This window comes from Stigmatopora argus, chromosome 15, assembly GCF_051989625.1.
Source record: "Stigmatopora argus isolate UIUO_Sarg chromosome 15, RoL_Sarg_1.0, whole genome shotgun sequence".
Lineage (NCBI taxonomy): Eukaryota > Metazoa > Chordata > Actinopteri > Syngnathiformes > Syngnathidae > Stigmatopora > Stigmatopora argus.
In genome coordinates, this window is record NC_135401.1 from 2839349 (window position 1) to 2866324 (window position 26976).

The 26976-nt window shown below is 39.0% G+C and overlaps 4 protein-coding genes across 14 annotated transcripts in view; 3 read left to right on the forward strand and 1 right to left on the reverse strand.

Moving 5' to 3' along the window:
- rmnd1 (required for meiotic nuclear division 1 homolog) overlaps nt 1-3974 on the forward strand; it is a 48706-nt gene extending 44732 nt beyond the window's left edge. Inside the window, exon 13 of the mRNA XM_077621811.1 lies at nt 3965-3974. The gene's annotated coding sequence lies outside the window, so the exon portion shown is untranslated. The remainder of the gene's footprint in view (nt 1-3964) is intronic.
- LOC144090359 (pantothenate kinase 2, mitochondrial-like) lies at nt 109-6837 on the forward strand. 6 transcript variants are annotated; one of them, XR_013305346.1, is made up of 8 exons: nt 109-908; nt 1731-2083; nt 2148-2425; nt 5348-5524; nt 5604-5727; nt 6024-6149; nt 6212-6416; nt 6517-6837. XR_013305346.1 is itself a non-coding variant. In XM_077621807.1 (8 exons), exons 3-8 carry the CDS (start codon nt 1748-1750, stop codon nt 6260-6262), a joined length of 1092 nt encoding a protein of 363 aa, XP_077477933.1. In that variant the 5' UTR covers nt 765-1033; nt 1108-1213; nt 1696-1747; the 3' UTR covers nt 6263-6496. The 6 variants fall into 6 exon arrangements, 5 of the variants coding, with proteins under 5 accessions (XP_077477931.1, XP_077477935.1, XP_077477933.1 ...); XM_077621807.1 differs by lacking the exon at nt 6517-6837 and adding an exon at nt 1108-1213 and having other exon boundaries at nt 765-1033; nt 1696-2083; nt 6212-6496; XM_077621806.1 differs by lacking the exon at nt 6517-6837 and adding an exon at nt 1108-1213 and having other exon boundaries at nt 765-1033; nt 6212-6496.
- mrps26 (mitochondrial ribosomal protein S26) lies at nt 3119-26649 on the reverse strand. 4 transcript variants are annotated; one of them, XR_013305348.1, is made up of 6 exons: nt 26295-26649; nt 25292-25438; nt 24914-25037; nt 24496-24671; nt 6602-6699; nt 3119-3310 (listed from the first exon to the last, which is right to left on the reverse strand). XR_013305348.1 is itself a non-coding variant. In XM_077621818.1 (5 exons), exons 1-4 carry the CDS (start codon nt 26489-26491, stop codon nt 24540-24542), a joined length of 600 nt encoding a protein of 199 aa, XP_077477944.1. In that variant the 5' UTR covers nt 26492-26649; the 3' UTR covers nt 3119-3310; nt 24496-24539. The 4 variants fall into 4 exon arrangements, 3 of the variants coding, with proteins under 3 accessions (XP_077477944.1, XP_077477945.1, XP_077477946.1); XM_077621818.1 differs by lacking the exon at nt 6602-6699; XM_077621819.1 differs by lacking the exon at nt 3119-3310 and having other exon boundaries at nt 4429-6699.
- Nucleotides 16471-24254, forward strand: LOC144090358 (lysyl oxidase homolog 3B-like). 3 transcript variants are annotated; one of them, XM_077621803.1, is made up of 15 exons: nt 16471-16756; nt 18260-18601; nt 18707-18870; nt 18944-19158; nt 19640-19841; nt 19915-20095; nt 20179-20333; nt 20454-20612; nt 21339-21494; nt 22219-22378; nt 22453-22696; nt 22766-22881; nt 23333-23469; nt 23793-23904; nt 23980-24254. In XM_077621803.1, the coding sequence occupies exons 2-15, from the start codon at nt 18268-18270 to the stop codon at nt 24051-24053; spliced, it is 2409 nt and encodes an 802-aa protein (XP_077477929.1). In that variant the 5' UTR covers nt 16471-16756; nt 18260-18267; the 3' UTR covers nt 24054-24254. The 3 variants fall into 3 exon arrangements, with proteins under 3 accessions (XP_077477929.1, XP_077477927.1, XP_077477928.1); XM_077621801.1 differs by lacking the exons at nt 16471-16756; nt 18260-18601; nt 18707-18870; nt 18944-19158; nt 21339-21494 and having other exon boundaries at nt 19623-19841; XM_077621802.1 differs by lacking the exons at nt 16471-16756; nt 18260-18601; nt 18707-18870; ... (2 more) ...; nt 19915-20095; nt 21339-21494 and having other exon boundaries at nt 20246-20612.
- Nucleotides 26650-26976: the final 327 nt, after the last annotated feature.

Sequence of the window (26976 nt, forward strand, 5' to 3'; positions counted from 1 at the left end):
TTGCTTAAAAAGTGATATGGAAGCATGTTATAGAAGTACGACAATATTATGTTTGAAAGAGTTGTAGCCAGTCATATATTTATTGTGAGAAAATTGCTTGAGTTGAGTTTGTGTTATTTTGGGGTCATTTTCGCCTCACTTCACTTCCTGGTGATGTTGCAGTATATTACGTCATTTCCTGGTTATTTAGCCGCATGGTACGTCACTTCCTGTTATTTTGGGGCGTTTATGGGTAAATTTGTGGATTGTGGGGCATTTTGTCGTAATTTCTGTTTGGTTCCGCTTATTTTATATACAAATAGCTTTTGGTCCCCGGCAAAATGGCCGACAAGGATGCTTATCCCCATTGGCTCAGAGCGCGCATCAGTCATCTAGTTTTATCTTTTTATATATTTATATAGCCCCGGTAGCAGGTACGCTTTGTATCATTATGAGAAAAAAAAAGAAATGCGGATCACGGGGGTGATTCGTGTTGTGATTGGTTGCGCTGACGTCACTCATTTGTCCACGCCCACCGCCTCGATGAGCAAGACGGAAGGCAACCACTGGATTAAGCTAGTTAGCGTGCAAATTAGCCTCCTCCTCCTCCTCGCCCTTTTTGTCCCAAATTAAACGCCATTAACCCCCGCCCCCGTCATCCCCCTCCCGCAACGACGCACCATTTTTTCCCTTTTATTTATTAATCTTTTAAATGGCGTCCAACGGTTACGGCCATCGCGATGATGACACCGCGGACGACGAGGACGAAGCGGCCGCGAAGAAGTCGCCTCGCTCCGCCTCGGGCAGTCTCCTCCGGAGCGAGACCGACACGAAGGCGTCTGCGGCCGCCGGACGCGCGCCGTCACCCGGCCTCGCCTCCGACGCGACGCCGAGGCTTCCCAGCGACACCGTGAAGAAGAACAGGCCTCGTGAGAGTCTTTTTCTGCCTTTTCATCTTATTTCTTTCACCTGCACCGGGTTTATCGTCCCAATGTGATTATTTTTGAAATGGATTTTTTTTTTCAAGGAGTATCATGAATGAATGAAGGGAAATGTAGGTGTTTAATTAGCAGGCATTCTTTGGCTAGTTGACCACCACACAGTAATGGCTGACTTTATCATTACCAGGTAATGTTTGCATTAAAGTGCGGATGTGGATTTTCGACAAAATGGCGTTCGCGTTGTTCCTCTGATGATGATGAGGATGATGATGCTTTGGAAGAAGCTGAATGCCGTGAGTGGTCGTCGTCGTCTTCATCATCACCATCTTCATCATCATCTTCATCATTTTCCCTCCAAAACACGCTTGACGTCCAATGCATTTGAAGTGAGAGGGTGGCAGCAATTGAATAAATGCTTATTTGCTGCCACATTTTCACTTCAAATGCATTGGACGTCTATGAGTTATAAGCTCATGGGTGCGAGGGCAGGTGCATATTGGTTAATCCATTTTCCATTTTTGCATTTTTTTTCCGCAGTTTGTCAGTTTTCCTCTTTTTTTTAGCCGTGTTTATTATTTTTAATTTTTTTTATGGTTCAGCTTTCTAATTTTTTTCTTCAGTTTCCACAATTACGCATTTTTTAATTTTTTAACAGATGTTTTTTTGGGTACCAGTTTTTCATTTTTTGTATTTTTTGGGCGGGGTGGTCAGTTTTCAAAATGTTTAGCACTTTTTGACTTTCAATGTCGTTTCCATTTGACTAAATCTGCAAAAGCTAGCGTAAAGCGGATCGCCTTCCCGTTGCCGCAGCCTTCCCGTGGTTCGGCATGGACATCGGCGGCACGCTGGTCAAGCTGGTGTACTTCGAGCCCCGCGACATCACGGCGGAGGAGGAGCAGGAGGAGGTGGAGAACCTGAAGAGCATCCGCCGCTACCTGACCTCCAACACGGCCTACGGCGACGCCGGCGTGCGCGACGTGCACCTGGAGCTGCGCGAGCTGACGTTGTGCGGCCGCACGGGCAGCCTGCACTTCATCCGCTTCCCCACGCACGACCTGCCGGCCTTCCTGCAGATGGGACGCCAGAAGCACTTCTCCAGCTTGCACACGGGCCTCTGCGCCACCGGCGGCGGCGCCTACAAGTTCGAGGCCGACTTTCGCACGGTACGTACTCGGACTCGCGCGAGCTCTGCCAAATCCCAGCCGCCAACTGTTTGACGGACGGCAGACGGCGGACCTGCGGCTCCACAAGCTGGACGAGCTGGACTGCCTGATCCGCGGCGTGCTCTACTTGGACGCGTCGGCCGGCCCGTCGCCCTCGTCCTCGCCATCCGGGGGAGAGTGCGAGTGCTACTACTTCGAGAACCCGTTGGAGCCGGGGCGCTGCGTGCGGCGCCCCTACGCGCTGGAGAACCCCTACCCGCTGCTGCTGGTCAACATCGGCTCCGGCGTCAGCATCCTCGCCGTCTACTCGCCCGACCGCTATAAGCGCGTCACCGGCACCAGGTGAGCCGACCCGCCTATTTTGCCATCCGATTGGTCGCGCTGCGTAGCGTTCCAAAAGTCGTAATGGAATGAGTTGACGTGGACGTCTGGTCCATTGGCGGTCGTCGTAATTACTATGTCGTTTTTTGAAGAAAAAAGCTTTACTATACTATGTCGTTTTTTGAAGAAAAAAGCCTTACTATACTATGTCGTTTTTTAGGGGGGGAAAGCCTAACTATACTATGTCGTTTTTTAAGAAAAAAAGCCTTACTATACTATGTCGTTTTTTAAAGAAAAAAGCCTTGCTATACTGTCATTTTTTAAGAAAAAAAGCCTTACTATACTATGTCGTTTTTTAAGAAAAAAAGCCTTATTATACTATGTCGTTTTTTACAAAAAAAGCCTTACTATACTATCTCGTTTTTTTACCAAAAAAGCCTTAGTATACTATGTCGTTTTTTTAAACAAAAAAAGCCTTACTATATTATGCCGTTTTTTAAAAGAAAAAAGCCTTACTATACTATGTCGTTTTTTTACCCAAAAAAGCCTTACTATACTATGTTGTTTTTTTTTTTACCAAAAAAGTCTTACTATACTACGTCGTTTTTTGAAGAAAAAAGCCTTACTATACTATGTCGTTTTTTTACCAATAAAGCCGTACTATACTATGTCGCAATTAACCGAGTTAATCCAAGTAATGAATGAATTGCAAAGTAGTGTCGACAGACTTTTATTTGAAACATAATGTCAGAGTAATAAAATGACAATCTGTATGAATGAATCCATTGGCAGCAATGGACGTCCTCAATGGTCGCCTTTGAATGGAACCTGTAGACGTGCAGTCCATTTGGATGAGGTGGGTCGGCAGCGATGGCACTCCAGGGTCTCGGATGAATCGCGACGATTCTGTCAACATTTACAAATTGTGATTAGTGGACTCGAAATACAGGGTCTTCCAAAATGTTTCACTCCATTTTGTAGGCCAATCATTTTGACCATTTTCGTTGGGATGACTTCAAATTTTCGCAGCTTGTGTAGAAATGTTTCAAGTTTTTGTGTGTTACCTTTTGGCATTTCTGTCTTTTCAGGTTAAGAAATGCCATTCACTTCAAAAGGAAAGACATGTTGTGGGTCAAAGTCAAAGGAAAAATGTGATCTAAACAGGTAACAGTTTGGTTTTGCTTAAATTATAGGTGCTACTCAAAATATCATGTCCTAGTTGGGCTGGTGGAATATCACCCTGAAAATGCCTGAATGTATCTCCAGTGTGCAAAGAACCTTTTTCATTTGTATCATTAAATATCTCATGCATCCAATATTGAATATGGTTGTAACTTCCAATCACTTCATTTCAGAAGACACTGTGGTCCAGTGGCAAGAACAATGGGTTGAAATTGAAGTTGGACACAAGTTCAAATCTGGAGTGAGTTCAAGTCCACTCTTTGCAAATCTCAAATTGTTTATTGAGGTAATGAAAAGGATAAATATAACTTCCAATCACATCATTGCTGAAGTCACTGTGGTCCAGTGGCAAAGACAATGGGTCAGAACTCAAGTTATTGGATTTGACTGCTGTGTGGGAGACTGGGGTTCGAATCCCGCTGTCGTTTGACTGATCACTACACTATGTAGTTCAGTAAATGGGTAATCCTTTTTTCATTCAAATAAACACTTAGTCATTTTTTTCAGCAAAACAATTATGTTCCGGTCAGCCTTCGGCTGACCGGAAGACAGTTGGGGGGGGGGGGGGGGTCCCTGGTGGTGTTCGACAGTCGGCCTTCGGCCGACTGCCGACACCATACAGTCGTTGACTGGCGACACCGGGACGTGAACCATCGACACCCACGTCGCAGGCAGGTGACTTACCCACTACACCACGAGGCGGCCCGCCTATACATGATTGGAAGTTATATTCATCCTTTTCATTACCAAATAAACAATTTGAGAATTGCAAAGAGTGGACTTGAACTCACTCCTGATTTGAACTTGTGTCCACCTTAAATTTTGACCCATTGTCTTTGCCACTGGACCACAGTGACTTCTGAAATGATATGATTGGAAGTTATATTCATCCTTTTCATTACCTCAATAAACAATTTGAGAACTGCAAAGAGTGGAATTGAACTCACTCCTGATTGGAACTTGTGTCCAGCTTAAATTTTGACCCATTGTCTTTGCCACTGGACCACAGTGACTTCTGAAAGTTTCAGTTTCTAATACATAAATCTCTCTCTCTCTCTACAGTACTGTACATATTCTCTCCATTTTATTAAATGTTTTTTTTTCAGTACAAACCAATGCGTGTTACTTATACAAGCCTTAAACATACAAATGCACTTATATAAACCTTCAATATACTTATATAGGCCTTAAACATAAATTATAATACAAAATATAGCACTGAATCAACTTACAAACAAATTCAACTTATGAACAATCGCTCGGAACCAATTGCGTTCGTAAGTAGGGGAGCGTCTGTATGTTGTTATTGCCAGGCGGTCGGGCTCCCATCCAAGTACTAACCAGGCCCGACCCTGCTTAACTTCAGGCATTTTCAGGGTGATTTTCCACCAGCCCAACTAGGACATGAGATATGATATTTTGAGTAGCACCTATAATTTTAGCAAAAACAAACTTTTACCTGTTTAGAGCACATTTTTCCTTTGACTTTGACCCACAAGATGTCTTTTCTTTTGAAGTGTACGGCATTTGTTAACCTGAAAAGATAGAAATTCCAAACATTACATTTAACCAAGGAAAATGGTCATCATCATTGTCCTACGAAATGAGGACAGACATTTTGGCTCACTTTGCACAAAGCGTAGAAACTTATGGATGGCGCCAGTTTAAAAGGTCTCGCCTATGAATCAAGTTAGCGGCGAGGCCACCCGGAAATACGCAGTGCCGTCCGTAATAGCGTGCGCCTGTGCGTGGTCCGACCAGTCTGGGCGGGGGCACCTTCCTGGGCCTGTGCTGCCTGCTGACGGGCTGCTCCACCTTCGAGGAGGCGCTGGAGATGGCCTCGCGTGGGGAGAGCACCCGCGTGGACAAACTGGTGCGGGACATCTACGGCGGCGACTACGAGCGCTTCGGCCTGCCCGGCTGGGCCGTGGCCTCCAGGTGAGTTGGGCTTTGTTGACGCCACGTCTTGCTCTGCCTTGCCTTTCCCGCGCTTTACCCAATCTCCTCCTCCCCGCAGTTTCGGCAACATGGTGTCCAAAGACAAGCGCGAGGCCGTGTCCAAGGAGGACCTGGCCCGGGCCACGCTGGTCACCATCACCAACAACATTGGCTCCATCACGCGCATGTGCGCCCTCAACGAGGTGAGTCGGCGAGCGCGGCGGCGACTCCGCCTCCAGAAGCGGTCGGCCCTTCCCGTCCGTCCTTCTGCCTTTGGTCTCTTTACGGTGCTGCCTTGTGGCGTCCCGATCAAGCAGCATTGTACAGGGCTACGAAGGCGGCGGGAAAGTGAGCTTCCTTCCTCTTCGCGTGCGTCGACGAGGGGGGGCCGGCGCAGCCAAATGGAAAAACTGATGGCACTTTTCATTGGAAACCTTGAAATACAAAATTGGACTCACTTTGACACCACTCATCAACATTTTGTTTTCCCGCCCCGAAGAACATTGAGCGGGTGGTCTTCGTGGGCAACTTCCTGCGCGTCAACACGCTGTCCATGAAGCTCCTGGCCTACGCCATGGACTACTGGTCCAAAGGCCAACTGAAGGCGCTCTTCATGCGCCACGAGGTGAGTGGATGCGGTTTTAGCGCCTCCTCTTCCCCGTTTTCACCCTCTTTTTGGGATCTCAGGGTTACTTCGGAGCCGTGGGGGCGCTGCTGGAGCTTCTCAATCCGTCCTGAAGCACTTGGGGTGCCCCGGAGAGCCACTCAGACCCTGAAGGTGACGCGTCCCCCATACCGCGTGTTTTGGCGCCGAGTCCGACTGGAGAAGCCGAGGTTTCTTCACCCCTCGGTTCCTTTGATGATCTCGAGGAGCGACGTTTTGGTGTCCGAGGTGGGAAGAGACATTGTTGTCTTGGTCCAAGAGCTTTTCTATGTCACCCCTTTCTTGAATAAAGATATTTAGATGCATCATTTTTTTGTTTTCTTGCTAGCGTGAACCGATCAGGCTGAAGAATAATGATTGAGGGTCACAAAGAATTGATGTGTGCTTCTAGGCGAGCGGGTAGGTTGCCTTACCCAAGATGGCCGCCGTTAAAAACAGAGCAAGGATAGAGTTCAACACTTGATGTCCAATCCGTTTGAAGTAGCAGGGTTGGCGTTGATTTGTTCATTTGCTGTTAACAAATAAGAACATTGCTGTGTGTGTTTCGTAATGAAAATATAGCCTTATTTTTTGGAAGAATTTTTTTCCAATGAATTGTGATTTTTAAAAGAATACATTGTTTTTGGAAAAAAAAATAAAAGCCTTATGAAACATGGTCTACCTTTTTTTCAAGAAAAAAAGCCTTACTATACTATGTCGTTTTTTTAATAAAAAAAGTCTTACTATACTATGTCGTTTTTTTAAAGAAAAAAGCCTTACTATACTATGTCGTTTTTTAAAGAAAAAAGCCTAACTATACTGTGTCGTTTTTTAAGAAAAAAAGTCTTACTATACTATGTCGTTTTTAAAGAAAAAAAGCCTTACTATACTATGTCGTTTTTTAAGAAAAAAAAGGTCTTACTATACTATGTCGTTTTTTAATAAAAAAAGCCTTACTATACTATGTCGTTTTTTTAAAGAAAAAAGCCTTACTATACTATGTCGTTTTTTAAGAAAAAAAGCCTTACTATACTATGTCGTTTTTTAAGAAAAAAAGTCTTACTATACTATGTCGTTTTTAAAGAAAAAAAGCCTTACTATACTATGTCGTTTTTTAAGAAAAAAAAAGGTCTTACTATACTATGTCGTTTTTTAATAAAAAAAGCCTTACTATACTATGTCGTTTTTTTAAAGAAAAAAGCCTTACTATACTATGTCGTTTTTTAAGAAAAAAAGCCTTACTATACTATGTCGTTTTTTAAGAAAAAAAGTCTTACTATACTATGTCGTTTTTTAATAAAAAAAGCCTTACTATACTATGTCGTTTTTTAAGAAAAAAAGTCTTACTATACTATGTCGTTTTTTAAGAAAAAAAGCCTTACTATACTATGTCGTTTTTTAAGAAAAAAAAAGGTCTTACTATACTATGTCGTTTTTTAATAAAAAAAGCCTTACTATACTATGTCGTTTTTTTAAAGAAAAAAGCCTTACTATACTATGTCGTTTTTTAAGAAAAAAAGCCTAACTATACTGTGTCGTTTTTTTAAGAAAAAAGCCTTACTATACTATGTCGTTTTTTTGAAGGAAAAAGCCTTACTATACTATGTCGTTTTTTTAAGAAAAAAGCCTTACTATACTATGTCGTTTTTTAAAGAAAAAAGCCTTACTATACTATGTAGTTTTTAAGAAAAAAGCCTTACTATACTATGTCGTTTTTTAAAAGAAAAAAGCCTTACTATACTATGTCGTTTTTTTAAAGAAAAAAGCCTTACTATACTATGTCGTTTTTTAAGAAAAAAAGCCTTACTATACTATGTCGTTTTTTTAAAGAAAAAAGCCTTACTATACTATGTCGTTTTTTAATAAAAAAAGCCTTACTATACTATGTCGTTTTTTAAGAAAAAAAAGGTCTTACTATACTATGTCGTTTTTTAATAAAAAAAAGTCTTACTATACTATGTCGTTTTTTAAAGAAAAAAGCCTTACTATACTATATAGTTTTTAAGACAAAAGCCTTACTATACTATGTCGTTTTTTAAAAGAAAAAAGCCTTACTATACTATGTCGTTTTTTTAAAGAAAAAAGCCTTACTATACTATGTCGTTTTTTAAGAAAAAAAGCCTTACTATACTATGTCGTTTTTTAAGAAAAAAAAGGTCTTACTATACTATGTCGTTTTTTAATAAAAAAAAGCCTTACTATACTATGTCGTTTTTTTAAAGAAAAAAGCCTTACTATACTATGTCGTTTTTTTAAAGAAAAAAGCCTTACTATACTATGTCGTTTTTTAAGAAAAAAAGCCTTACTATACTATGTCGTTTAAGAAAAAAAGTCTTACTATACTATGTCGTTTTTTAATAAAAAAAAGTCTTACTATACTATGTCGTTTTTTAAAGAAAAAAGCCTTACTATACTATGTCGTTTTTTAAAGAAAAAAGCCTAACTATACTGTGTCGTTTTTTAAGAAAAACAGCCTTACTATACTATGTCGTTTTTTTGAAGAAAAAAGCCTTACTATACTATGTCGTTTTTTAAGAAAAAAGCCTTACTATACTATGTCGTTTTTTTAAAGAAAAAAGCCTTACTATACTATGTAGTTTTTAAGAAAAAAGCCTTACTATACTATGTCGTTTTTTAAAAGAAGAAAGCCTTACTATACTATGTCGTTTTTTTAAAGAAAAAAGCCTTACTATACTATGTCGTTTGTTAAGAAAAAAAGCCTTACTATACTATGTCGTTTTTTAAGAAAAAAAAGGTCTTACTATACTAAGTCGTTTTTTAATTAAAAAAGCCTTACTATACTATGTCGTTTTTTTAAAGAAAAAAGCCTTACTATACTATGTCGTTTTTTAAGAAAAAAAGTCTTACTATACTATGTCGTTTTTAAAGAAAAAAAGCCTTACTATACTATGTCGTTTTTTAAGAAAAAAAAAGGTCTTACTATACTATGTCGTTTTTTAATAAAAAAAGCCTTACTATACTATGTCGTTTTTTTAAAGAAAAAAGCCTTACTATACTATGTCGTTTTTTAAGAAAAAAAGCCTTACTATACTATGTCGTTTTTTAAGAAAAAAAGTCTTACTATACTATGTCGTTTTTTAATAAAAAAAGCCTTACTATACTATGTCGTTTTTTAAGAAAAAAAGTCTTACTATACTATGTCGTTTTTTAAGAAAAAAAGCCTTACTATACTATGTCGTTTTTTAAGAAAAAAAAAAGGTCTTACTATACTATGTCGTTTTTTAATAAAAAAAGCCTTACTATACTATGTCGTTTTTTTAAAGAAAAAAGCCTTACTATACTATGTCGTTTTTTAAGAAAAAAAGCCTAACTATACTGTGTCGTTTTTTAAAGAAAAAAGCCTTACTATACTATGTCGTTTTTTTGAAGGAAAAAGCCTTACTATACTATGTCGTTTTTTTAAGAAAAAAGCCTTACTATACTATGTCGTTTTTTAAAGAAAAAAGCCTTACTATACTATGTAGTTTTTAAGAAAAAAGCCTTACTATACTATGTCGTTTTTTAAAAGAAAAAAGCCTTACTATACTATGTCGTTTTTTTAAAGAAAAAAGCCTTACTATACTATGTCGTTTTTTAAGAAAAAAAGCCTTACTATACTATGTCGTTTTTTTAAAGAAAAAAGCCTTACTATACTATGTCGTTTTTTAATAAAAAAAGCCTTACTATACTATGTCGTTTTTTAAGAAAAAAAAGGTCTTACTATACTATGTCGTTTTTTAATAAAAAAAAGCCTTACTATACTATGTCGTTTTTTTAAAGAAAAAAGCCTTACTATACTATGTCGTTTTTTTAAAGAAAAAAGCCTTACTATACTATGTCGTTTTTTAAGAAAAAAAGCCTTACTATACTATGTCGTTTAAGAAAAAAAGTCTTACTATACTATGTCGTTTTTTAATAAAAAAAAGTCTTACTATACTATGTCGTTTTTTAAAGAAAAAAGCCTTACTATACTATGTCGTTTTTTAAAGAAAAAAGCCTAACTATACTGTGTCGTTTTTTAAGAAAAACAGCCTTACTATACTATGTCGTTTTTTTGAAGAAAAAAGCCTTACTATACTATGTCGTTTTTTAAGAAAAAAGCCTTACTATACTATGTCGTTTTTTTAAAGAAAAAAGCCTTACTATACTATGTAGTTTTTAAGAAAAAAGCCTTACTATACTATGTCGTTTTTTAAAAGAAAAAAGCCTTACTATACTATGTCGTTTTTTTAAAGAAAAAAGCCTTACTATACTATGTCGTTTGTTAAGAAAAAAAGCCTTACTATACTATGTCGTTTTTTAAGAAAAAAAAGGTCTTACTATACTAAGTCGTTTTTTAATTAAAAAAGCCTTACTATACTATGTCGTTTTTTTAAAGAAAAAAGCCTTACTATACTATGTCGTTTTTTAAGAAAAAAAGTCTTACTATACTATGTCGTTTTTAAAGAAAAAAAGCCTTACTATACTATGTCGTTTTTTAAGAAAAAAAAAGGTCTTACTATACTATGTCGTTTTTTAATAAAAAAAGCCTTACTATACTATGTCGTTTTTTTAAAGAAAAAAGCCTTACTATACTATGTCGTTTTTTAAGAAAAAAAGCCTTACTATACTATGTCGTTTTTTAAGAAAAAAAGTCTTACTATACTATGTCGTTTTTTAATAAAAAAAGCCTTACTATACTATGTCGTTTTTTAAGAAAAAAAGTCTTACTATACTATGTCGTTTTTTAAGAAAAAAAGCCTTACTATACTATGTCGTTTTTTAAGAAAAAAAAAGGTCTTACTATACTATGTCGTTTTTTAATAAAAAAAGCCTTACTATACTATGTCGTTTTTTTAAAGAAAAAAGCCTTACTATACTATGTCGTTTTTTAAGAAAAAAAGCCTAACTATACTGTGTCGTTTTTTTAAGAAAAAAGCCTTACTATACTATGTCGTTTTTTTGAAGGAAAAAGCCTTACTATACTATGTCGTTTTTTTAAGAAAAAAGCCTTACTATACTATGTCGTTTTTTAAAGAAAAAAGCCTTACTATACTATGTAGTTTTTAAGAAAAAAGCCTTACTATACTATGTCGTTTTTTAAAAGAAAAAAGCCTTACTATACTATGTCGTTTTTTTAAAGAAAAAAGCCTTACTATACTATGTCGTTTTTTAAGAAAAAAAGCCTTACTATACTATGTCGTTTTTTTAAAGAAAAAAGCCTTACTATACTATGTCGTTTTTTAATAAAAAAAGCCTTACTATACTATGTCGTTTTTTAAGAAAAAAAAGGTCTTACTATACTATGTCGTTTTTTAATAAAAAAAAGTCTTACTATACTATGTCGTTTTTTAAAGAAAAAAGCCTTACTATACTATATAGTTTTTAAGACAAAAGCCTTACTATACTATGTCGTTTTTTAAAAGAAAAAAGCCTTACTATACTATGTCGTTTTTTTAAAGAAAAAAGCCTTACTATACTATGTCGTTTTTTAAGAAAAAAAGCCTTACTATACTATGTCGTTTTTTAAGAAAAAAAAGGTCTTACTATACTATGTCGTTTTTTAATAAAAAAAAAGCCTTACTATACTATGTCGTTTTTTTAAAGAAAAAAGCCTTACTATACTATGTCGTTTTTTTAAAGAAAAAAGCCTTACTATACTATGTCGTTTTTTAAGAAAAAAAGCCTTACTATACTATGTCGTTTAAGAAAAAAAGTCTTACTATACTATGTCGTTTTTTAATAAAAAAAAGTCTTACTATACTATGTCGTTTTTTTAAAGAAAAAAGCCTTACTATACTATGTCGTTTTTTAAAGAAAAAAGCCTAACTATACTGTGTCGTTTTTTAAGAAAAACAGCCTTACTATACTATGTCGTTTTTTTGAAGAAAAAAGCCTTACTATACTATGTCGTTTTTTAAGAAAAAAGCCTTACTATACTATGTCGTTTTTTTAAAGAAAAAAGCCTTACTATACTATGTAGTTTTTAAGAAAAAAGCCTTACTATACTATGTCGTTTTTTAAAAGAAAAAAGCCTTACTATACTATGTCGTTTTTTTAAAGAAAAAAGCCTTACTATACTATGTCGTTTGTTAAGAAAAAAAGCCTTACTATACTATGTCGTTTTTTAAGAAAAAAAAGGTCTTACTATACTAAGTCGTTTTTTAATTAAAAAAGCCTTACTATACTATGTCGTTTTTTTAAAGAAAAAAGCCTTACTATACTATGTCGTTTTTTAAGAAAAAAAGTCTTACTATACTATGTCGTTTTTAAAGAAAAAAAGCCTTACTATACTATGTCGTTTTTTAAGAAAAAAAAAGGTCTTACTATACTATGTCGTTTTTTAATAAAAAAAGCCTTACTATACTATGTCGTTTTTTTAAAGAAAAAAGCCTTACTATACTATGTCGTTTTTTAAGAAAAAAAGCCTTACTATACTATGTCGTTTTTTAAGAAAAAAAGTCTTACTATACTATGTCGTTTTTTAATAAAAAAAGCCTTACTATACTATGTCGTTTTTTAAGAAAAAAAGTCTTACTATACTATGTCGTTTTTTAAGAAAAAAAGCCTTACTATACTATGTCGTTTTTTAAGAAAAAAAAAGGTCTTACTATACTATGTCGTTTTTTAATAAAAAAAGCCTTACTATACTATGTCGTTTTTTTAAAGAAAAAAGCCTTACTATACTATGTCGTTTTTTAAGAAAAAAAGCCTAACTATACTGTGTCGTTTTTTAAAGAAAAAAGCCTTACTATACTATGTCGTTTTTTTGAAGGAAAAAGCCTTACTATACTATGTCGTTTTTTTAAGAAAAAAGCCTTACTATACTATGTCGTTTTTTAAAGAAAAAAGCCTTACTATACTATGTAGTTTTTAAGAAAAAAGCCTTACTATACTATGTCGTTTTTTAAAAGAAAAAAGCCTTACTATACTATGTCGTTTTTTTAAAGAAAAAAGCCTTACTATACTATGTCGTTTTTTAAGAAAAAAAGCCTTACTATACTATGTCGTTTTTTTAAAGAAAAAAGCCTTACTATACTATGTCGTTTTTTAATTAAAAAAGCCTTACTATACTATGTCGTTTTTTAAGAAAAAAAAGGTCTTACTATACTATGTCGTTTTTTAATAAAAAAAAGCCTTACTATACTATGTCGTTTTTTTAAAGAAAAAAGCCTTACTATACTATGTCGTTTTTTTAAAGAAAAAAGCCTTACTATACTATGTCGTTTTTTAAGAAAAAAAGCCTTACTATACTATGTCGTTTAAGAAAAAAAGTCTTACTATACTATGTCGTTTTTTAATAAAAAAAAGTCTTACTATACTATGTCGTTTTTTAAAGAAAAAAGCCTTACTATACTATGTCGTTTTTTAAAGAAAAAAGCCTAACTATACTGTGTCGTTTTTTAAGAAAAACAGCCTTACTATACTATGTCGTTTTTTTGAAGAAAAAAGCCTTACTATACTATGTCGTTTTTTAAGAAAAAAGCCTTACTATACTATGTCGTTTTTTTAAAGAAAAAAGCCTTACTATACTATGTAGTTTTTAAGAAAAAAGCCTTACTATACTATGTCGTTTTTTAAAAGAAAAAAGCCTTACTATACTATGTCGTTTTTTTAAAGAAAAAAGCCTTACTATACTATGTCGTTTGTTAAGAAAAAAAGCCTTACTATACTATGTCGTTTTTTAAGAAAAAAAAGGTCTTACTATACTAAGTCGTTTTTTAATTAAAAAAGCCTTACTATACTATGTCGTTTTTTTAAAGAAAAAAGCCTTACTATACTATGTCGTTTTTTAAGAAAAAAAGTCTTACTATACTATGTCGTTTTTAAAGAAAAAAAGCCTTACTATACTATGTCGTTTTTTAAGAAAAAAAAAGGTCTTACTATACTATGTCGTTTTTTAATAAAAAAAGCCTTACTATACTATGTCGTTTTTTTAAAGAAAAAAGCCTTACTATACTATGTCGTTTTTTAAGAAAAAAAGCCTTACTATACTATGTCGTTTTTTAAGAAAAAAAGTCTTACTATACTATGTCGTTTTTTAATAAAAAAAGCCTTACTATACTATGTCGTTTTTTAAGAAAAAAAGTCTTACTATACTATGTCGTTTTTTAAGAAAAAAAGCCTTACTATACTATGTCGTTTTTTAAGAAAAAAAAAGGTCTTACTATACTATGTCGTTTTTTAATAAAAAAAGCCTTACTATACTATGTCGTTTTTTTAAAGAAAAAAGCCTTACTATACTATGTCGTTTTTTAAGAAAAAAAGCCTAACTATACTGTGTCGTTTTTTTAAGAAAAAAGCCTTACTATACTATGTCGTTTTTTTGAAGGAAAAAGCCTTACTATACTATGTCGTTTTTTTAAGAAAAAAGCCTTACTATACTATGTCGTTTTTTAAAGAAAAAAGCCTTACTATACTATGTAGTTTTTAAGAAAAAAGCCTTACTATACTATGTCGTTTTTTAAAAGAAAAAAGCCTTACTATACTATGTCGTTTTTTTAAAGAAAAAAGCCTTACTATACTATGTCGTTTTTTAAGAAAAAAAGCCTTACTATACTATGTCGTTTTTTTAAAGAAAAAAGCCTTACTATACTATGTCGTTTTTTAATAAAAAAAGCCTTACTATACTATGTCGTTTTTTAAGAAAAAAAAGGTCTTACTATACTATGTCGTTTTTTAATAAAAAAAAGTCTTACTATACTATGTCGTTTTTTAAAGAAAAAAGCCTTACTATACTATATAGTTTTTAAGACAAAAGCCTTACTATACTATGTCGTTTTTTAAAAGAAAAAAGCCTTACTATACTATGTCGTTTTTTTAAAGAAAAAAGCCTTACTATACTATGTCGTTTTTTAAGAAAAAAAGCCTTACTATACTATGTCGTTTTTTAAGAAAAAAAAGGTCTTACTATACTATGTCGTTTTTTAATAAAAAAAAAGCCTTACTATACTATGTCGTTTTTTTAAAGAAAAAAGCCTTACTATACTATGTCGTTTTTTTAAAGAAAAAAGCCTTACTATACTATGTCGTTTTTTAAGAAAAAAAGCCTTACTATACTATGTCGTTTAAGAAAAAAAGTCTTACTATACTATGTCGTTTTTTAATAAAAAAAAGTCTTACTATACTATGTCGTTTTTTAAAGAAAAAAGCCTTACTATACTATGTCGTTTTTTAAAGAAAAAAGCCTAACTATACTGTGTCGTTTTTTAAGAAAAACAGCCTTACTATACTATGTCGTTTTTTTGAAGAAAAAAGCCTTACTATACTATGTCGTTTTTTAAGAAAAAAGCCTTACTATACTATGTCGTTTTTTTAAAGAAAAAAGCCTTACTATACTATGTAGTTTTTAAGAAAAAAGCCTTACTATACTATGTCGTTTTTTAAAAGAAAAAAGCCTTACTATACTATGTCGTTTTTTTAAAGAAAAAAGCCTTACTATACTATGTCGTTTGTTAAGAAAAAAAGCCTTACTATACTATGTCGTTTTTTAAGAAAAAAAAGGTCTTACTATACTAAGTCGTTTTTTAATTAAAAAAGCCTTACTATACTATGTCGTTTTTTTAAAGAAAAAAGCCTTACTATACTATGTCGTTTTTTAAGAAAAAAAGCCTTACTATACTATGTCGTTTTTTAAGAAAAAAAGTCTTACTATACCATGTCGTTTTTTAATTAAAAAAAGTCTTACTATACTTTGTCGTTTTTTAAAGAAAAAAAGTCTTACTATACTATGTCGTTTTTTTAAAGAAAAAAGCCTAACTATACTGTGTCGTTTTTTTAAGAAAAAAGCCTTACTATACTATGTCATTTTTTTGAAGAAAAAAGCCTTACTATACTATGTCGTTTTTTTAAGAAAAAAGCCTTACTATACTATGTCGTTTTTTAAAGAAAAAAGCCTTACTATACTATGTCGTTTTTTTAAAGAAAAAAGCCTTACTATACTATGTCGTTTTTTTAAAGAAAAAAGCCTTACTATACTATGTGGTTTTTTTAAAAGAAAAAAGCCTTAATATACATGGTCATTTATTTCCAAAAAAAAAAGAGGCCTAAAGAATATTTTTGAGAACTGAAGACCCCCAAAAATAGGCCAGTGACAGAAAGTGACTTCAAATCAAATGAAGTGAAATCAAGTAAAAACCATTAGGAAGTCACGTGCCCTAAAAATCAGCAGAAAATGAGCCAAAATCAACAGGAAGTGACCCAGAAGTGGGAAAAAAATCATCAGTAGGTGAGTGACAAATGCCCTCAAAGGAAGTCCCATCCACCCACCCACGCATTTTGCACCGTTTAGTGAGCAACTTTTGGGAAAATCTTCCATTTTCGTTAGCGTTACGCAAGCAAAAGACAAGCATGAAAGACTCCATGTGTTCCTCTCTCTCTTTTTTCCTTTTTTTTCCTTTCCTTGGCCGACCCTCCTCCTCCTTTTTCCCCGTCCGACCTCTTCTTTTTTTGCCCCGCTGTACAGCTGGCAATTTCCAGAAAGTAGAGGAAGACGACGCCATCCGTCCTTTTTAACGTGACATTCCCCGATAATTCAGCTGGTGTCACGTGACGCCGACTTTTTTGCCCCAGTCGAGGAAACGAGGAGACCCGGCAGGCTCGTCGAGAAGGTAAGCACGTCTGTTCAGATGCTATGTTTAAAGGCATGATTAAATATGGGAAAAGTTGACCAAGTGCGTTTTTTTTTTACTGACTAATAACTCAACTTTTCCTGTTTGAGGTCATTTAACATTTGCAAAAAGAGTTATGAGTTATTTTTAGGTGTTTTTCCATGCTTTAACATTTTTTTTTTACTTGAATAGATGGAAACGTTTGCTCTTTATTTACATTTTTGAGTGTGTTTTAATTTTTAAAAATGTAAAAAAAAATGTAAGTATAATACAAAAAAAATTGAAATCTTTATATTATTTTTCTCATTTTTTTTACTTTGCTATATTTTTTAAATAATACATTTGCATGGCTAGCTTAGCCTTAGCATTTTTCAATGATGTCATCTTTGAATGAAATGTAGTTAACTCATTCAATGCAGTTTAGGAAAAATATATGTTTTTTCACCCAAATTTAATTGGACTGAATAAATACAAATGAGAATATTTACCGTTTTGACTTTATTTATATAAATATTTGTTGTCCATGAGTGGATTTGTTGGACAGAATGTCCTGGCTTTCCTTGAGTAAACAAGCTCGAGTTGAGACAACAAAAATAGGAAACTTATGCGCCGACTTTCCATCTTCCCGTCTTTCTAACTTTGGACACTGCTTTCCGATGCTTTAAAAAAAAAAAAAAACGTTCTTTGGGCACCCCTTTACGATGGATGCGTTCGGCCGTCCGCGTGTCGTTTGAAAGTAGCTGGCAGAAAATATTTCCGAGGTCCACACACACGTGAAAAGTTACCCGTGCGAGTTGCCCTTTGACCTCTGCGAAAAACGCCGCAGGGAATGCAACATCGATCACTTAGCTGACAGCTCAGGGAAAAAAACAAGGTGAAAAGACCAAAGAAAGGCTAGCGGCGTTGCTAAAGCTTTAGCCTTTAGCCACATTCAACCAAGTGCTAACAAATCCTTCAAATATGACAACAAAAGTGCTGCTATCAAACTGATGAAAATTACAAGCTAATTAATAGCGGTATCCATAGCGATACGGCGCTAAAAATCACGGTACGGCGAACTCTCCCGCTCCAAATGCTAAGCTAGCCCGCTGGGAGAAGCTAACTGACAGAGCTAATCGTTTACAAAGTGCGTTGGAAATGAGGGACGTTCTGATGCTAATTTTTTTCCCCAAAAATGGATGCCGATTGGATGACCGATGCTTTGTTGCAAAAAAATGTTAAACAATGTACTGTTACTAACATTTTTAAAGAGAAGCATTCCCACTCGGCCTTAAAAAGTTTTGATTGTGACAAAATTAGCAAAAATACTTCAATAATGCTTTAATCCAAATGATTAGCAAAGCACCCAAACATAAAAAAAATCATATTTTGTAAAGGTAAATTATCCGACTTATTTAGCAGCGACTTCAAATGTTCTAATGCTACCAATCGTACGGGACTCCGCCGTTTTGTCCAATCCGCAACGAGCTAAATTGACCACACCCCCGTCCGTTTTCCACGTAGGCTTAAGTATGTGGGCGTGTCCCGGCGGTGGTCCCCTGACCCTCCTCTTCCTCCTGACCTGGTGCCCGCCCCCCGGCGCGTCTCAGACGTCGCGAGCCCCGCCCACGGCGGCCTCCCCCCGGCCGTCGTCATCGGCGGCCCCCCCGCCCGCGGCCAAGGTCCGACTGGCCGGGTTCCCGCGCAAGCACAACGAAGGTCGCGTGGAGCTGTTCTACAAGGGCGAGTGGGGCAGCGTTTGCGACGACGACTTCTCCATGGCCAACGCCCACGTGCTGTGCCGGCAGCTGGGATTCGTCGAGGCCACCGGGTGGACGCACAGCGCCAAATACGGCAAGGGCCAAGGTGAAAGCGCCCGCCATGTGACCTCGCTTAGATGAGCTGGCGAGGGGCAAAAATCCTCCAAAATATGGGCCGTCCAATAAGAACGCACGATGGGATGAATTCCAGGTAAAATCTGGTTGGACAATGTGCAGTGCGGCGGCGGCGAGCCGAGCATCGGCGAGTGCAAATCTCGCGGCTGGGGCAACAGCGACTGCACGCACGACGAGGACGCCGGCGTGGTCTGCAAGGACCAGCGGATCCCGGGATTCGTCCAAGCCAACGACGTGCGGGTGGGAAGCTTCGACCTTTGACCTTTGGCCCCTGGCCGGGACTCCCAGTCATTTTTTTTTGGTTTCCCGCCAGCAACCGGACGAGGACACGCTGGGGGAGGTGCGCCTGCGCCCGGTGGTGGCGGCAGCCAAGAAGCGCCTCCCCGTCACCGAGGGGGTGCTGGAGCTCAAGCGCCAGGGGGGCTGGGCGCAGGTGTGCGACCTGGGCTGGACGGCCAAGAACGCCCGCGTGCTCTGCGGCATGCTGGGATTCCCTCAGGAGAGGAAGGTCAACAAGAACTTTTACAGGTAACTTGGCAAAACTGTCATTTATGGATGACTTCATGTTGATTTTTGCTGACTTCTGATGGACGGCGAGGTATTTCTGAGTCACGTCTTGTTGATTTTGCTTCATTTGTCCAACTGACTCTATTTTGGTGACTTCCCAGTTGATTTTGGAGCATTTCTTGGCATCTTCTGGCTTTGATTTTTTGGAATTTTTCCTTTGCCGTTGGGACAGGGCGGCCATCTTGGTAGGGGCAAGGCTCCCATCTAAGTCAATGCATTGATATTCTAATGACTACATTATAACTACCTTATTTGTCAATGATTTGTGGGCGGAGAATGAACATATTTGCATTTGAGGCCGGCCTCCCCTTTCAAGTGGATTGGACGCCTACTAAAGCTAAACTCATTTAAATCCAGGGAAAAGGGATGAAGAGCTTTGTTGCCCCAACCAACATGGCCGCCGGTCATTTTCAACGCCGACCAAATTTGCTTTTCCACGCAGATTATTTATGGAGCGTCAGAAGAAAGTGTACGGCGTGCACTCGGTGACGTGCGTGGGCACAGAGGTCCACCTGGGCGCCTGCCAGCTGAACTTCAAGGCCCCCAACGGCAGCACGCCCTGCCGGGGCGGCTCGCCCGTCGTCGTGGGCTGCGCGCCCGGACCGCTCTTTGCGCGGGACGGCAAAAAGAAGGCCAAACTCCCGGTAAAAGTGGGCCGCGCCTTCCGTCCAAGTCCGACGCACGCGTTGATTATGTGTCTTTTTTGGTCTCTGGCAGGGCAACGTGAGGCTGAAAGGCGGAGCCTATACAGGTGAGGGCCGCGTGGAGGTGCTGAAGGGCGGAGAGTGGGGCAGCGTGTGCGACGACCGCTGGAACCTGCTGTCGGCCAGCGTGGCGTGCAGGGAGCTGGGTTTTGGCAGCGCCAAGGAGGCCATGACGGGGGGACGCATGGGGCAAGGTGAGGCGGACAAAGACCACACAAGCTCCGCCCCCTTGGGTCAAGCTTCTTCACAGGCTACGGCGTTTGCTGGCTTTTTTCAGGGGTGGGACCCATCTACATGAACGAGGTCAAGTGCTCGGGCCACGAGCGCTCCATCTGGAACTGCCCCTTTAAGAACATCACGTCGGAGGACTGCCAGCACACGGAGGACGCCGCCGTGCGCTGCAACGTCCCCTACATGGGCCTGGACAACTCGGTCAGAGCCCCCCCGCCTCGCTTCGGAACGCCGCCGAGCGCTTTCGTTCCCATCGCCGACTAACCCCGCATGCGAGCGCTAGCTAGCGACGGCTTCCTTTGCGCTAACCCCGCCCGGCAGATCCGCCTGGGAGGGGGCCGCAGCCTCTACGAGGGGCGCGTGGAGGTCCCGGACGGCGCCGGGGGCTGGGGCCTGATATGCGGCGAGACCTGGACCACCAAGGAGGCCGTGGTGGCCTGCAGGCAGCTGGGCCTGGGCTACGCTAACCAAGCTAACCAAGTAGGTCGCTAACGCCTGACGACAATAACCTGGAGCTACCGCCTTTCCAATCTTCCGCCGACCCATCGTGTAATATTGCCAGGTTCAAGTGGTAATATTACCAGGAAAGTGCATTAATATTAATAGTATATTAATATTACGAGGACAAATCGGTAATATTATGAGAAAAGTCATAATATTATGAGAAACGGCGTAATATTATGAAAATCGTCATAATATTATAAGTGGTCGTTATATCATGAGAAAAGTTGTAAAACTACAAGAAAAAAGTTGTAAAACTACAAAAAAAAAAAGTTGTAAAATTACAGGAAAATGAAGATGACAAAAAAGTCATAAGGATAAAGCTGGGACATGATGAAAGTTGCAAGATCATAAGAATTATGATCAATGAGTGATAACATTACATTTGTACTGTGTATGGATGGAACACCACAAAGCCATTTTACAACTTTCCATTTAAGACGCGTTTATATTACAAGAATAAAATTGTAATATAACGAGAAACAAGTAATATTACGAGACCCAAGTCGGAATATTACAGAAATAAAGTAGTGCTATTACGCCAAAACAACTCATCATTAACAAATTGCCCGCAGCCAGCCAACTAGCTAGCTAGCTAGCTAGCCAGCAAGTAGTCCTAGAAAGAGCTAGCTAGCATATTCGATGAGTGCGTTTTTTGGGGGGGCGCCGGCGACTGACTGACTCCCGGCAGGGCGTGTTCCGCAGATCCGTCTGGCGGGCGGCCGCACCACGTACGAGGGCCGGGTGGAGGTTCGGGTGGGCTCTAAGTGGGGTACGCTATGCAGCGCAGGCTGGGGCACCCGCCAGGCCATGGTGGCCTGCAGGCAGCTGGGCCTGGGCTACGCCATGCACGCCATCACCGTAAGTGACCCAACCGTACGCACTAGGTGACAGCAAAAAAAACCCTAAAAATGACAATTTCCTATGAACGAACCATTTAAAAACGCAACTTCTACTGTTTCTGTTCCTTTCAAATGATTCCGCTAAAGCAGGGGTGTCAAACTCGGGTTGGTTGGCATTAACATCAACTCAATTTCATGTGGGCCGGACCATTTTAGATCTAATATTTAGATTTTTTTTTTTTTAATTGGATTAAAAGAACTGGATCAAAAGCCCTAAATAGTCCGTTTTTATAGATCTAAAGCAATGTTTATTTGAGCTTTTTTTTCTTAGTAATGGAACATTTCTTTTAATCATGTTTTTCATTTCAAATGGAAACAAAATATATTTTTTAATTATGTTCAATATTAAAGTGGAAACCGGAAAACATCTATGAATTTATTTTTAGATCTGAGAAAATGCGCTTTGAACTAAAAACACAAAAGAAAAAAAATGGATTGAAAATACTGCAATGATTGATTTTAAAAAGGGGAAAATCAGGAACTTTAATATACATCTATACCCTTCATTTTAATTTGATCCTAAAACAGAAAGTCGGCACTCTTGATTTACTTTCCCGGGCCACACAAAATGATGAGGCGGGCCAGATTTGGCCCCTGGGCCGCCACTTTGACCCATGTGACCTAAAGTGTACAGAAACATGCCTTGGATGCTCTGATGTTTTTGCCCCGCCCCTTTTACCAAGGAAACCTGGTACTGGGACAGCAGCAACGTGACCGAGATGGTTTGGAGCGGCGTCAAGTGCAGCGGGAGCGAGATGTCGCTGGCGCAGTGCCAACGCCACAAGACGCTGACTTGCCAGAAAGCCGCCGCCAAATTCGCCGCCGGCGTCATCTGCTCCGAGAGTGAGTGCAATCCATTTAAGCCCATTGATTTTCGTCAACAAAATAAATAGATCAAAGATACGCTTCCTTTTTAGCGGCGTCCGACCTGGTCCTGAACGCCACGCTGGTCCAGCAGTCGGTCTACATCGAGGACCGGCCCCTGCACATGCTTTACTGCGCGGCGGAAGAAGACTGCCTGTCCAAGTCGGCCGCCCAGGCCAACTGGCCGTACGGTCACCGCCGCCTGCTGCGCTTCTCCTCGCAGATCCACAACCTCGGGCGTGCCGACTTTAAGCCCAAGGCCGGGCGCCACTCATGGGTGTGGCACGCCTGTCACGGGTGAGCGAAAAGTGGCGTCTCGACCGGCTACCAACCGAATTTTAACCGCTATCCAACACCCCCACCCAGGCACTACCACAGCATGGACATTTTCACCCACTACGATCTGCTGAATGCCAACGGAAGCAAAGTGGCCGAAGGGCACAAGGCCAGTTTCTGCCTGGAGGATTCCGACTGCCATGAAGGTCAGCCCTCACTTTAAAAAAAAAAAAAAAAAAAAGAAAAACTGAAAAAAAGAATCTTGCGCGTTGCTCGATTTTGGGTCACTTTCGGTCGATTTTTGGTCACTTTTGGGTCCCTTCTGGTGGATTTTGGGTCACTTTCGGTGGATTTTGGGTCACTTTCGGTGGATTTTGGGTCACTTTCAGTCAATTTTGGGTCACTTTCGGTGGATTTTGGGTCACTTTCGGTCAATTTTGGGTCACTTTTGGGTCACTTCCGATGTATTTTGGGTCACTTTCGGTCGATTTTGGGTCACTTTCGGTCAATTTTGAGTCACTTCTTGTCAATTTTGGGTCACTTTGGTCAATTTTGGGTAATTTTCGGTGTATTTTGGGTCACTTTCGATCAATTTTGGGTCACTAAGTAAATTCTGCGCCCCTTCCCGTCACTGGCAAAGCTACATTTTGCCCACAGGTGTTTCCAAGCGCTACGAGTGCGCCAACTTTGGCGACCAGGGCATCACGGTGGGCTGCTGGGACATGTACCGCCACGACATCGACTGCCAGTGGATCGACATCACCGACATCAAACCGGGAAACTACATCATGCAGGTCGCTACCGTTTCCCGTTTAACTCGTAGCTTGCAGTTTTCGTAAATTAGCATCACATCCTTAATGAGTAAGATTGATATCAGGAATGAATTTTGCTCGCGTTGCTATTCTTAGTTGTCTTGCATGCATTACTCGCTCTATTCCTATTCTGTCAACGGAGCAAGTCAGCCCAAAAATTGGAGCCCTCTGCTCGGCTAAATGATGCCTTTCATGAACATGTCAATTGTTGAATACTTATAAAATGCCCTAAGCAAGTTTTATATCACTTTGGCGATATTTATCGTCGTATCGTACGGCGCTAAGCGATTCTGGCGTTTCCTCAGGTGGTGATCAACCCCAACCAGGAAGTGGCCGAGAGCGACTTCAGCAACAACGCCATGAAGTGCAACTGCAAGTACGACGGCCACCGGATCTGGTTCCACAACTGCCACGTCGGTAAGCCCCGCCCCTCCAAAATCATGTTTTCCGACTTCACGCCGAAGCCCGCCTCATTCGCAAACTCCTTCGCAGGCAATGCCTTCAGCGAGGAGGCAGAAAGACGGTTCGAGAAGTACCCAGGACAACTGAACAATCACATTTCTTAATCACGCTCCATTTTAATTTTGGACCTTCAGGTTTTTTGCTGCTTTTAGGAATCGTTTTTTTGCCATGATTTGGTCTTGTCAATGTATTTATTACCTGGAAAAGGTGCTGGAAAAATTCCCAGGATTATTTTGTGAGTTGCCATGCCGTTTTTATTGGTTTTGTAGGATTTTACAGGAAAATAAAAGGTGCTCTACATATGACATACTCCTAAAAGTGATTTTTAATGACCTAATAATAATAATCGTATTGGCTAGTACAAAAAAATACCATGTAGATTGTACTTTTTCAGACCTAATTTTCAACTAGTCTTCCCAAAATGGCCACCAGTAAAAAAACAACGCCATTCAAGAGGAAAATGTCGATTTAACGGCGGAAAAACATAAAAAAAGACCGATTTAGTGGCATCCACGCTAAAAAAACGACAATTAAAAAGAAGCTAACCTTGGATTGTGGGGAGCATCCGTCTTTTTGGGGTTGATGTCGTCTCATTGCAACACTGTCCGTTTAACCACGCGGCCTTCTTTGTCCACGGCAAAGTTGTAATTCTTGGGGTTATCCAACGCCTCCTCGATACGTCGGTCCAAGTTCTCTAACGTGACGAAGTTCTTGGCGTCCTCCTGGAAAATAGACCAATCAGTTTGTCAGGAGTGGACGGCGAGGGATTGGACGGCGGACAGTGAGAGGACGGTCGTTAGCTTAGCATACTAGGGAGCTATTTGCTAGCGCCAAAGCAACTTTTCCTGTTTCGTAATATAAAATCGTTTTGAGAAAGTAGACGAAATCGCATTTTTCGTCACTTTTTGGCCGTTAAAGTTTTTTTATTTGATTTAGCAACAAAAATAAAATAAATAAAACATACATGCAACTGCTGAATTTCTTCTTGTTTCTGCTGGATGAATTTTTCCTGTTTTTGTTCTTGCTGGAGAGCCACTTTCATCTTTTTAAGTTCCACCGCTTGCGTTTCCTTCTCAATTCTTTGCAGTCTGGAAAAATAAAAACAAAACAAAAAACATGATCAGGTAACACGAAAACGGCATTTTTAGCAATTGTTGACATTTGTGCGACAGAGGTCATTGGAGTCCGAAAATATTAGCGCAATATTATGGGATAAATTACAGCAGACGGTTAAGGGTCAATGAAGAAGACTCAAATGATTCTGACATTTTCCAAATGTTCCATTTTTCCATCCGTTTCACCATTCCAATGTTTTGGATAAAATGTCGGATGACAGACTGACCGTAGTTGGAGGAGTCGTTGGTTCTCCTGCTGGTTGACGGCCATGAGCTGGCGGTGCTCCTCGGCCTCCTGGCGCGCACGTTCTTCGGCCATGGAGCCCGTCTCCTCCTCGTACTTCCTTCGCAACACCTCCTCTTTGAACTCCAACCTGGGGGGGACATTGGAAAGCTAAAGCTAACTTGCTAGCTGCCCTCCCAGTGGAAATAGACTGGACGTCTATCGGTGTCAATGGCACCAAACCAGTTCATGTATAAAAAAAAATATTTACATATACACATACACACACGCACGCATTACACACATTAAACATAAAAAATTACACACACAAACACATGTATACACACACATACATACATACACACAAACATGTATACACACACACATGCACAAATGTATATACACACACATACACACATGTATACACACACACATGTATACACACACACATGTATACACACACACATGTATACACACACACATGTATACACACACACATGTATACACACACACATGTATACACACACACATGTATACACACACACACACACACACACACGTATACACACACGTATACACACACTTACACACACTTACACACATGTATACACATAAATAGATATACATATAGCCGATTATATATTCCCCGAGATTGAGTGTTGTGAGTTGTTATTTGAGTCTAGACTCTATCACGTGGATAAAGGAGTTTTAAGGCTTAGCATTAGCCTGTTAGCGTGTAGCCTTTTCCAGTCGAAATGGGTAATACGTTCGTCGGAGTTATAAAAACGTTAAAGCCGTTTGGTCAATTGGAACAGCTATTAAGTGTTGTAAATTATAATTTGACAAAGTTAGGCTTATTTAAAGTAAAAATATGTCATTTTAAAAGCAGGTTTGGTTGGCTCATCATCGCCAAAGGCACGCAATGACTTTAACGCTTAGCATAAGCATTAGCATGACAACGCGTGTGATGTTTATTTTTATATTATAGTACATCATTTTTGACGTACCTTAGCGCTCTCAAAATGAGCTTGTAATCGCCGTATCTTTCCCGCAGCACAACCATCTCCACTGGGTCGACCGGTGGGGGCAATTTGACGCGACCCACTTTGGACTTGGCGACTGGGTCGGTACGCGACTTTCGGCCGCGTTGCGCCTCCACCAAGACGGCCTGCCTGGGCACCAGCAACCGGGCCACTCTCAACATGGCCACCGCCTTCGTCGGTCCGAGGGGCCGCTGTACTTGCAAGTCAAAGCAGTCCAAAAGGCTCACTTCTCAATGAATGGAGAAAATGTTTAGCAATTAGCATTCACAGGTGGCAGCCATATTCAGTGTGTCATTTGACCCGGAAGAAATTAGTCGGGAAGCGGAGTGATTGTACTCTAGCGCCCTCCGGTGGTTTGCCTGGTTCTCGCGCTTGTAAAAAAACAGTAGTAGTATGTATAGTAGTCATCTATGGTTCATTGGTTACACATTAGTAAACTGTGAGTAAGGTTTAAGGGCAATTCTTGGTCACTTCCTGTAGAACAGTGGAAAATTTCTATCTTTTCTATTTTTAAAGGTAATTTGGGGCACTTTCTGTATTTTCAGGTCACAACCTCTGTATTTTGGGGCCTTTCGAGCTCACTATAATCGTTTGTGGCAGGCCTAATTTCCACACGATTTGACGCTGCGGGATATTTTTGGAATGG